Genomic DNA, 12774 nt, shown 5'->3' on the forward strand with positions numbered 1-12774 from the left:
CCTCTTGAAAATTGTCAATGCCCATTTAACGAGAAAGAAATCTCTAAAAGGAATACGAAGCTATAAAATAATAAGGATATATTTTTAGTATTGCGTACTGGGTCGTATCAAGTTTCCAAAGGTCGAAGGTCGGATTAAGTGTTCTCTAGATCGAAATAAAAAATAATAATGTATGGTGGATTTATTTTTCTTGTATTTTATTTAAAAAGTTCACGCCTTGAGAACAATAGTAGTGTTGGCATCCAGGAAGTAGTGACTATTGATTTTTCAGTAAACTGATGGCTATGACACTTTTAAAGAGACATATAATCTTTATCCATATTCTTCTAAATCGAGTTGAATTTAGGTGACGATGATTGACGACCTCAACTCTCTTTTGCTTACCTTTTAAGATTTATTTCTTATTTACTTAAATGGAATAAAAACACAAAAACTTTTAAGAAACATATTTGTAAGTACACTGTCACTGCACAGAGAAAACTAAATTTTTATGACAACGCAAAAATTACAACTTTCGATTGTAAATTTATTAGGTAATTAGTAATAATCTCAATTTTGACATGTTTTTCTTTTAATTATTACAATTTAATTTGTAATATCAACTAATGTACCTATTAAATTACTTATTTATTTTATTTATCTCCAAAGACCTAAAAGAAGGCATGATTATTAAAAATGAGATCTAGATTAAACGAAAGTTATCAGAATCGCATTTTCTTTTTCAGTACGTTCAGTATCAGAGTTGATTGGTATAGAGCATCAATTGTGCGAGNAAAATTATAAAAAATTAAAAACTGAACAGATCCATATAAAGATTTTGCAGAGATCCTAAAGATATTTTTACAAGAAAGGTATATGTTCAGTATTCATCTTCTTTGGGAAACTGTTTTTCCAAAAAAACAAATACAGTTAGAGTACGAGAAAAGTAGATTTTTAATGAAAGGTTCTTTAAGAAATAAAGTAATTCACTTCAAGTGTGCGATAGTGTACAAATTTTACATGATTGCTTGTTTAGATTTATATGTATACTTATTAGGAGTTTTTTATCTGTTAAAAGAAATAATCTGCACGACATTATAATTCAAAAATATGGCAGCGCCTCAAAGTTTTAGAATAGTTTTTGCAAAATATTACAAATTCTACTCGTGAAGTTAAGGAAAAAAGTAAAAATAATATCTAAAAGAAATAATTAAGTAAAAAATGTAAAAATAATATCTTGTTATCCTTTATTGAAGTATATCCTGGCGACCAACATAAGAAGATGATCCCTTGCGCTTTAGAAATGCTTCTTTTATACATACTTATTGATACGAATAAGAATGATACGAAGTATAATGTTTCTAAAGTATATATACAAAAAAACCTAACAGTATGTTGCAATTCTTAATTGGTTTCAGATTTGGTTTAGATACTAATGTGTATTCTTTTGTTAGGTCAGTCAAATTATCTCAAAAAGATACCAAAACAAAACTAAATGTTACGCAGGTTAAAACCTACCTAAAAGTTTTGAGAAAATTATGCAGATGATGAATATATGCGCATTATCCAAACATTACAAATAGATTGTTCGTTGATAACAAAAAACTATAAGTTTTACAGGAAAAACAAAAGTTGCAAGATTTAAAATGCTCTACAAAACAGTTTTTGTAATGTTGCATCTCTCTTCAAAGCAAGCAAATCAAAAGAAAAAGCAACTTGACCTGTGCTATAGTTTCCGAAATATTCTATTTTGCACTAAAAGACATTAAATTGTTAATTTCTATACAATTGTACAAATCGCTTTTTATAAATTAAATTGTTGAAAATTGTGGTTAAAAAAGGGACACCTTTTTATTTATAAACAAATAACGATATCTCTGTTAACTNAACTTCCGTTTCGTAGACTACTGACACGATAAACTATCTCTTTTAAAGGTTTATCCCTTCCCTCATCAATTTTTCGAAATATATTTCGTTGATGTATTCGTATGAAGTTTTATTTTTCTCTTAGTTCGATACGTTTCATCATAAGTGCTCTGAAAAAAGCCTTCTAACTATTAATTAAATGATTTTTTTATTATCGATTTGACTACATCACAAAAAATTAATTAATCTTTCACTTTCCGGTAACGCATTTCGTCTTGCAGCAATTGCTTGATCTGATTTAGAACGATTAGGAAATTGCAGCAGTTGTCAACTCCATCTTTTTAATTTCCTGTAATTTCCTCCCCATTAACGCAAAAAGATTACGACCTGTAAACATATTACCTAGACAGACGTCTTTCGCAAAACCTCGTTAAATTTTATCCATAGCTGTCATTAAAAAATATTCTTAAACCTATACAGCCACCTTACAAACAAAGAAATAATTCTATAAGTAAACTTCTATTTTAGGCCAGTCAAATTATCTCAAAAAGATACAAAAGCAAAACTAAATGTTACCCAGAGTAAGACCTACCTAAAAGATTTGCGAAAAATATGTAGATGAAGGATATCTGGGAATTATCCAAAAATTTTGGTTGAAATAGTTGCTAAATTGCGTCTGAAAACACGCGAAATAGGTTTTTCATTGATAACAAAAAAACTATAAATTTTACAGGAAAAATTTAAAAGCAAAAGTTGCAGAATTTAAATTTCTCTACAAAACAGTCATTAAAGATTCAAAATTGGATCAGTAATTGCTGAGTAATATTTAAAAAACAGTTAAAAATGGTAAATATTTCAATTGTTAACAATTTTGTTTAAACAAACGTTGTATTGATGATACTTTGGTAATTATTAGCTTATTTTAAAGCAAGCAAATCAAAAGAAAAAGCAGCTTGATCCGAGTTATAGTTTCCGAAATATTCTATTTCGCACTCAAAAAGATTAAATTGTTAATGTTAATTTCTATAGATTTGGCAAAATATGAGGTAATTTTCTTTGAGACGATCGATAGTTTAAGGCCTATTTTTCCAGGAACATGATTGTATAAATCGATTTTCATAAATTAAATTGTTAAAAATTGTGGTTAAAGAAGGAATACATTTTTATTTATAAACAAATAACGATATCTCTGTTAACTTTCTTTTTTTTTAAATCTGATTAAACATTTGAATTGCTGAATTCTAATTTGACTGGTCTATATACAGATAAGAAAAGATGGCTGATGGTATTTATACGAATTGATATTTGTGTGTAATAGAATTTTTTTTTGTTCGGTTATCAGCTCGCCATTAGTGTATAACAGTTCAATTCAGGACTATCGGTATACAGAAGCATGGAGTGTTATGAACGTGTTAGACTGAAGTTGTCATTGTTTCTCACGTTGTCTAGTCAACGACTATCTCAAGTGCTTCGATCGGAACGGCACATTGTTGCCCTCGTAAAGTGAATGTAAACTTATCGATTTCTAAGTAAGAACAAAGAAAATTGTAAAGACTTGCATGTTTCTGTTACCACAAATACTGAATTCAGCATGAAACAAGAAAGGGTAACTGAACTATACAACAAACTGCTTCCCCATCCGGACGTATGAATTAAAAATAAAAGAACGACACTGTAGACACTAGCCAAGGGCTTCATGCACTTCAAGGATCCTGAGAATTATATTAAAATGAAAATTGTTCATTATTATTGATGGGAAATTACAATCAAACTTTTATAAATTTCAGAATAGGCGCCCGACTCTCTCAAATTATAAAAATCCATTCTTGATAGCAAATCGAACTCATAAATTTTAAAATAAGCAACTGCCTCGATGTTCATACCTCCAAGGCATCCCGTAAAATTACATTTAAAAACGTCATGAACCCAACATTTTATCAATAATTTAATTACCCATACGTTGGTCTAATAAAAATATTGGTTTCCCAAATTATATAAACGTTTTATAATAAGATAAAATGTAAAGAGATTTTGATTGAATAGGGGCATTCACAGGATTGTTTCGGCAAAGCGTTCAATTGTTGTTCCCTTTTTTTCAAAAAAAAAAAAAAATATGTTCTACGTATTATGTATGTACCTACATTGAAAAGTTAATTTGAGCGTGTTTAATGACAAAGCTCTTTTGTATTACCTACCAACTAAAACATTTTTTTTTTTTAAGGACGAACTTTCCACTGTTCTGTCTGTTCGCAATTTTTCCACTTCGTTTAATGAGCCTGTTTCGGAAGGACGTTTTGTAAAAAAAAAAAACTTTTCAGTGTCGCGCTGAGTTGTAAATTTTGGCAAAGGGTCAGGTCAGTCTAAAGTTTAACAGTAGCTACAACAGCCACGAAATATAAATCTGTAATTTTAACTTAAAAGCGATCAAATCAATTTTCGGTTTATTTAATACAATTTTTATAGTAACTAGTTAAACCCGTCCAAACCTGGAATGTGGTGCGTGTCCTTAAGGTCGAAATTCTAAGGTTAAACAACAACTGTATAGATCTAAAAAAGGTTTCTATATTTTAATTAGACGTTTCAATAGTCAGCTTATACCAGAGTATTGTATTATGAGAGGAGATAGCCGCACCGATAATGATTGCAAGGCAAAAACGATTTTTGGGCCGTTTTTATTTGTTAATATCCTTTAAACCGGCTAATAAAATCGGATGAAAGCTTACAAAGCCCTAGTCCTCGTAAATCTAAATCAAACGCCTTTATGGCATTTTACGTATTTTTCGACGTTTTTTTTTTTTTAATGTTTAAAGTTAAAGTTGAATTTTCTGTTCTAACTGAGAAATTTTCTGTCTTTTCATGCATAACTTTTTTTAAAGGTATCTTCCTTTATAAAAATATTTTAGACATAAAAGAAATTGGCGCACTTGGTTTGTGAAACTGAGTTTGCATTTATTATTCAAGTAAATGACGTGGTAATTGCCAGGACGAAGGTGGTGCAAGAATACCTCTGCCGCCTCCTTAGACAGGATCTTTTTAATTTCTAAGGAAACGCACGAAAGCTGCAACACCGCTTGCATACATTTGCTTCTTTAATTCAGCGATGTGAAGATGAGGTTCTTTTAAAAAAAGTCAACTATATTTGAAAAGCCTCTTGAAAATTTTGAATATGCACTAGGTGAATATAAATAACAAAATATGCTATACGAATTTCAACCCAGTTACTCTAAAACTAATACGATATGGGTATAAGTACTTAAATTTTTACAGGACCTTGTTTTGAAGAAAACATACAAAAATAACATGTAGTAAAATTTAACTTAGATACCAGTACGCTTCCTTGGTTGTCGTAATTTTCATATTAATTTGGAAACTTTCAATTCAGGTTCCGCAAAAAAACAATTGGAAGCCGCTGCTCTGGACTCAGGATTTTGTGCTGTGCGTCAGTTTATCCTTTTATAATAACTTGTTGCGTCACCAAACTCAGCGGGTGGATGTGTATCATTTTTGAGCGATAAAATTGTGTAAAGGTGATGACTGCCTATTGGCATAAAGGGGGAGAAGATTAGCAAAATTAAAATAGTAAGATTGTGAACTCGCAAAATGCGCACGTTTAAGTGAAATTTATTTTGTAATGTCAAAATATTTATAACACGAAAATATTGCAAATCATTACTACACCCAAGCATGGTCCTTCGAGCCGGATGCTTGGTGCAAGCCATGATCGATTAATAAATAAATTAACCTAGCTATTTTACAAAATATCAAGTAACTATCTAATAGTTGGATAAAATAATAGAATACAATACATTTTAGTTTATTTTATATTGTAGGGGTTCATAAAGTTAAAGAGGAAATAATTAAAATTAATAAATCGGTGTTTAAAAGGAAATCCTTACAATTTATTATGGTTATTATAATCGCAAATAATAACAGTTTAAGTATTAAATGATGTAGATGTAACAGAAAGTCCATTTAACGTGATGGAAAAATAAAATGGAAATGAGATAGAATAGGGAGGTAAACTTTTTTTTCCCAAGAGAGTTCTAATGAAAGAAAATTGAAAAGCGTTACTGCCCCATTTATTCTAGTAACAATCCGCAGAATAGCTTTGACGATACTAAGCAAATTAAAAAATCCATTACGTAGATTATAATAATAATAGCAATAACTTTTTAATGGTCTAAATCACAAAGTGCAATGAAAGAGGATGGTACTTACAATTAAGTAGTGTTATCAATCGAACTGTTGATAAGATTTTAAATAGTTACAGTAGGTATCTGTTAGATGATTATAAGTAAGAACCAGTGTTCTAATTACATGTATGCAGGGGTCGGGTCTACTGATGTCGTCACAGTCCATGGCACAGACAAGGCGTTCAAGATTAAAAAGGGCCCTAACCGAAGTTACCAGCGATACTGTTACCTACGTTAAAACGGTGGGCACTAAAACTCGAATTACCCTCACATTTATTATTACATTAGTTTTACACGCAAACCCCATTATCAGCTTTGAATTATAGGTTTGTTCACTTGGTTGTCATTGCACTCGCATATAAATATTCCACCTGTAAGGATTCTGGTAAAAACTTATTCGATATGTATTTGCTATTGATACTATTATATATATATATACATACTTATAAAGATTAAGTGCTAAAATAGATTCAAAAAATAAGTGTTGAAATTAGATCATAGAAAATGAACAAAGTTTTGTTGGTTTCCTTTCAATTTTTTCAATCATTCATGTATATAAAACTTAAAATGTCAAAGTTCTAGGTAGCACCAAATATCAGAAGATGGCAATGTACTGAGCGTACCGTAATATTTTACAACCTTTTTATTGTAGGTACTGCGATTACCAGCCTTGCAATCGTCATGTATTGTTTGTAATGTAAAAATCATAAACTTATGAAAAGTAATTAGATAAATTTTACTAATCATTGCATTTTATGGGTGACAAGTCCATCATCATAAGGTTTTCAGTCTAAAGACTCTACTTCTTCTTGAGTCTCTAACAATATCCTAACAGTAATCTAATCTAGGACTACCCCTTCCCCTTTTAATTCCTGCTTCTAATATGTCCCTTTTAACTATCCCTTCATACCTGAAAATTGACTTTCTTTACACCCTCTGTTCTCCTAATCTTTCTAACACCTCCTTATTTCTAACTTTTTGTGTCTACAGCATTGTTAGCACCCTCTTTTAACACCACATTTCAATCGCTTCAAGCATAGATAAGTGATAAGTGATTGTAGACAGGATTATTATTATAAATAAATAAATAAATCATGAAATGAATAGATAATATTATTGGTAATTATACAGTTACATATTAATAAAAATAAAGAAATAAAGGAGACTAGGCAATAGTAGAAAGTCACCCCTAATTGCCAGAACACATTTTTGAATAACACACACGTGTTTCACCCACAATCAAAGTAGTGGTAGTTAGGGGGGGTTAATGAAATACAAGTAAAACTTGTTTTGTTAGTAAAATGTACCTCATTACTCATAAGTTTATAAATAATCTAAAACCAAAACATGACAGTAGCAAGACGTGTAATTGTGATATTATAAAAAGGTATTAAAAGGACATGAATAAATTTAAAAGATTCAAGATAAAGTACACGAAATCTTGCTCATGTAATCGATTATTTAATTTCAGCACATATTTTATGAATTAGTTTTAGCCCTTAACGTATTTAGTAAGTTTTCAGTAATCTTTCCGCTTATACTTTTGACGTTAAAACAAGATACATTTTGGTCATTCCTTTAACGATTCGTTCCACTAAAATAGGTCCATTAGATAATCAATAGCGGCGTTTTCCTTTAAGTGTATCTCAATTTGTATTCGACAGTTTAAGCCCTCGCTCGCTAATTTGCAGACTTTTAGGTGGCCCCTAAAAATTGCCAACCTTCTAGACTAAAACTACACGAAAATTTCATTTCTTCAAATTGATTAAGAAATATTTGAACTTCTGATTTTCTTTTAAATTCCTTTTCGAGTGCAAATCAATTATGTTTACTGATATTTTATTTCACTAAACTACAGTCACATAAAAACGGAATCAGACCATTCGTTCAAACTAATTTCAGCAAAAATCGATTCAGTTATATTTTATTAATTGTAAAATTTATTTCGTAATAATGTTTCAACCTTAAATTGGGATAAAACTCATGCTGATTACTGAAATTTCATATAGGTGTGCAAATTTATTGTTGTTTATAATTAACGTATATTATTACGAAGCCAGATTGACCATATTTACCGGACGCTATGTACACTGTACAATGTAATATACAACGCATTTCAAAATTGTTTATTATATTGCAGTCCACACCATAATTGAGTTCAAACCTTCATGGCATTTGAACTTTACGGTACAAAAACGTCAATGATAACAAGTAATTCCTGAAAATTTAAATTTAAAATTTAACAAAAAACAAATCTGTTACAAACAATTTCAGTTTAGATTAGTGCAATGGCAACCTACGATTAATGAAACTTTTTATGGATGGCACTGACTGAAAGCTTGAATTTTGTAGATTTTTCATCGGCTTGGTTTGGAAACTACCGCCAGTGCAAGCGCTTAAAACTATATAAGATAAAAATCCGGTCGCTTATGTCACAACTTCGAGATTAAACGAAACTTTTATTACCAATTCAACACAAACAAACACAAAATCATAACATATTCATATGCGAATGGTTCGTCTAATTTTTCACGGAGTCTTGACATGTTGCCGGAAATTTAAGCCTAATACCTACTTATGTAGTACATGGGCGTTACCAAGTACGAAATCCAAAAAGTTGGGTCAGTGATCTATGAGCTGTCGAAACCTTTAGATCGCGATCCCATCAGCACGCCGCAGACAGTTCCAATAGAACACTGACCAACGTTATTGCTGCCTTCAAACAGCGCTTACCGGATAGGTAACTACAAGCGGATTGTTCAACAATTTTTTTTTTAGTAATTACTGATAATAAACATATAAGTTAATAATATTTTTCTCTTGGATACGCCCATAATTTAGCACATACCTACATATATATTAAAAGCATGTAGATAGTATATACACCTTTACACTTTCATTTACAAGTTGATGTTAAATTTAACATTAAATTCGATTGAACCGTAACACCCGAGGGAAGAAGAATAATAAAGTGAGAAGCACATTTCAATGAACTGAATTAAAATTAATTTTAAGTTAATTTGGTGGTGATATGCTGCCGTTTTTTCACTGCCTTTCAGTTACACAGTTCGAATACATAATTAAATTTTCCATATTTGTGGATTGGATTTTGCCTCGTCATTTTTACCGTGAAATTGAATTAAAAAATCAGCTTCCTTTAATGGAAAAAATGATTTATTTATTGAATTACTATTCCCGTGGTGTATATTTTCGAGATTTTTCAACTCCAACATGTCACAAATACTTTTAAGTAATACTTTAAGATGTTATTTGCAAATTGTGTGTTATAACGTCAAACAAATTAGTTGAGGGCGTCGCCAAGGGGGTAGAAAGATTATTTGTTGCTCAATTTGTAATTCTCGAACATCGAAATCGAAAGAAATGATTCACAATTTCGTCTACTTTTTAACCAATTTTCAAATTTAGACACATGAAATTTCAAGTCAATTTTAATTTTTATTACGACAGGGTGTCGTAAGGTAATTTGCGTTTTGACGAAGAGTTTTTACGAAATCGAAGAAAATAATTCATAATTTCAACACCCTTTTAACCAATTTTCAAATTTGGACGCCCAAAATTTGGCTCTACAGTAATTCTTATAGTAAACGATCAAAAGTTTATTAATTGTAAATATTTATTTTAGCTACAAAACTAATTAAAGAAGATATAACTACATCTTTTATTTATCATCTTGGCCCCCCACCCACTGTGGCCCGCTGGCGAAGTTCTTCTAATTACATCATCATTTCAAGTCATAATAATTAGGCTGAATTTTTAACTAGCCGCTGTCAAATCTGCCTACGCAGAATTAAAAATGGCAAATTATTCGTAATATTAATGCATACGTACGCTTATTACTTACCTGTTTTTCTTTTATTATCTAATATGTAACCAGTTTTGAATTTACGGGTAATTATCCATTGACTGACTTGAAATGAAGTAAAAACTGCACGTTAAAAAAGCCAATCTTATCTAGAAAACAAAATCTATAAAAGTTAACGAGAGCAACCTAACACTTTATAAACTATCTGATCCTTTCGGCTATTTTACAGTCAGGAAAAGTTAATGTAGACAAATTTCATTAAACGCACAAATCACAAACTTTTTAATTATTGTCTGGCACACAACACAAGTTGGCTTATTACCTATAGAAGAATATTTAAGGGAGGTGTCCCCATAATAGGTATATTTTAACCAATACTTGTAAATAACGATGTATTTATGTTTAAATAGGGTGAAAGTGAAAATTTTGGGTCGAATCGAGTCAAGTATGTTTGGCCCATCTACGTATGTAAGATATAAATTTAATTCGAGTTATTTTTAATCGACTTAAGAACAAAAGAATACATTCATAATTGGACAACAAAAATTCCAAATCATTTGTGTTAGTCTGTTCCAGATTGTATTGTTTTTAGTTTATTTTTCTAGATTAAAAATTCTATAAAATTCAATAGGTAGAAAATCAAAAATACAATTACAGTTGCAAAGAAATTCATGTGTCACAGATTATGGGGACAACTCCCTCAAACAGAGGTTTATATTTATACATAAGTAAGTATATATGGCAACTCAATGGTTTATCTATTTTTATTAAATAGAATTCAAAAAATAGTATAAATAAGTACCTTTAATTTCCATGCTCGTATGTATGTACATCTTTTTAGCTAATTTTAAGGAAAGCAGCGGAAGGTAATTTGTATAATTATCTATTAAAAAAGGAAAACTGAAATAACTTTGCAAACGTATACCTATGGCTTACATTAGTGTAAAATAGCTTATACTTAATATGATAATACGTATGTGACTTGTACTTTTTATGCCATGCTTCCTATGCCCATTATTCCAATTATGCCTTTATCTGTTAAAGAAACTCAAATCGAATTATAGAATACAGATAATGGGCTTTATGACGGTGTAACTTTTATACAATACGTTAATAACTAATAAGATTTTATGGTTGACAGCGAGCTGACACAGTAAATGCAGAAATGCATTATTATCACTCTATAATTTACAACAGACATGTCACGACTATTGAATAATTCTGTATTAAAATAAAACATAATTAGGCCACATTTTAATTTGTGCGTAAAATATTGGTATACCTGTAATGGGATTCAGTTAAAAAAAAAACAGCATGAACAAGTAGTAACAAAACATTTCAGCATTATTAAAAACACGGTGGAGTTTCCAATGCTGTTAATTCTACCGCATGTAGAAACTGTAGACATAATCGGCGAATTATTTAAAAAAGAAAACCGCGTAATGAGAAGTTAGGTATATAAATAATGCTTTAATTACCACACTTGATACCGCTTTAGTGTTTTATATTGTACAATACAAAGTACATATATGCATTGTGAACATGGTGATTTTGCATCAATGTATTTGATTCCCGGATTTGCTTTTCCCGCTGGTATTACCAAAAACAATGCTTTAATCATAGATCATTAGCATCAAAACATTTGTTCTCACGCGCCGTAATTAGTGGCCTTAATTAACAGAAGTTTTGTAAATTCCGTAGCTGCGGAAACCGGTTTCAACATTATCGATACCGGGGGCTGTGAAAAATTCCAGTAACAAGGACTCAGGCACAGGGCGAGGTCTACAGGACGATCACGGTATATCCGGAAGCGGGAATACCGATTATCCACGGTTTGCCGATGAAAAAAATGCAGGAAACGTCGGCGTTTTCAAAGGGCCTTCTTCTGCTAGTCTTAAGCACAAACCAAACGTAGGATACCGACTGGGACGACGTAAAGCCTTGTTCGAAAAAAGGAAAAGGATTAGCGATTATGCGTTAGTTATGGGAATGTTTGGAATTGTTGTTATGGTGATCGAAAATGAACTTAGTAGTGCCGGTATATACCGAAAAGTAAGATTTAAATCAATCACTGAAAGGCGTAGAGTATTTTTTATTTATTTTCAGGACGAATTTTATTCTATAGCGCTCAAAACTTTGATATCCGTTTCGACTGTGATTCTTTTGGGCCTAATTGTGGCCTATCATGCTTTAGAAATACAGGTAAGAACACCGTTTAAAAACACTTCAACACAACAGTGATGAGCAAAATCTATTTTAGTTTTGATCTTGACAAAAACACAAGATCAAAAACTAAATCTGAAAAACCAAATTTGAAAGAAATTAAACAATTTTGATTTCTTATTTATGGTAAACTTTTTAATATAATAATACAAAACAATTAAAAAATGTCTAACCGGTCTTTAAAACAACGACCGCATGATAATTATTTCTTCCAGAAAATTCTGCATTTTTGGAAATAATAAGGGCACGATTTTGTTCATAATTGTTTTGAAGTAATTTTTAACAATATCTCTAGGGGTAACGTTTAAAATGTCAAAGATAAAACCTTTATTTCTTTGTTCATACTTATTAGTCCATATGTTACCTACTTGGTTTGTCCCATCGAATACTTTTGAGTAGATTCCTATGAATTTCTAATAAACTGTAAGAAAATGTGGCAGTCAAGTAAACATGCTTTGTAGATAGAGTAGACACAAACAATATTAAAAAACTGCGCTGTTGGTATTGCTTTTGCTCATCACAACACAAAAATAAAATGAATTTCGAATAACATCTATGTCTATCTAAAGAAATCCTGACACGTATTTCAATGCAATCATTTTCAAACGGTAACAACAATGTTACATTTTTATGTTATTTAAAGTTCAAGTAATTATTCTTTAACTTGTTGTAACTTACTATTCATTCTTC

General features: G+C 30.7%; 1 protein-coding gene and 1 long non-coding RNA gene across 3 annotated transcripts in view; one reads left to right on the forward strand and one right to left on the reverse strand.

The window, feature by feature from the left end:
• Positions 1-12774, forward strand: part of LOC108740917 (small conductance calcium-activated potassium channel protein) — a 158427-nt gene that overhangs the window by 135738 nt on the left and 9915 nt on the right. Inside the window, exons 8-10 of one of the 2 annotated variants that reach the window (XM_018475448.2) lie at positions 6173-6280; positions 11563-11913; positions 11968-12063. In XM_018475448.2, the coding sequence (XP_018330950.1) occupies positions 6173-6280; positions 11563-11913; positions 11968-12063 (555 nt within the window). The remainder of the gene's footprint in view (positions 1-6172; positions 6281-11562; positions 11914-11967; positions 12064-12774) is intronic. The other variant, XM_018475453.1, reaches the window with a different exon arrangement.
• LOC108740923 lies at positions 9710-11550 on the reverse strand. Its single transcript, XR_001938421.1, has 3 exons — positions 10664-11550; positions 9901-10010; positions 9710-9836 (listed from the first exon to the last, which is right to left on the reverse strand). It is a non-coding gene; the product is annotated as an uncharacterized LOC108740923 (long non-coding RNA).

The sequence above is a fragment of the Agrilus planipennis genome, unplaced genomic scaffold, assembly GCF_000699045.2.
Source record: "Agrilus planipennis isolate EAB-ADULT unplaced genomic scaffold, Apla_2.0 scaffold191, whole genome shotgun sequence".
NCBI classification, from domain to species: domain Eukaryota; kingdom Metazoa; phylum Arthropoda; class Insecta; order Coleoptera; family Buprestidae; genus Agrilus; species Agrilus planipennis.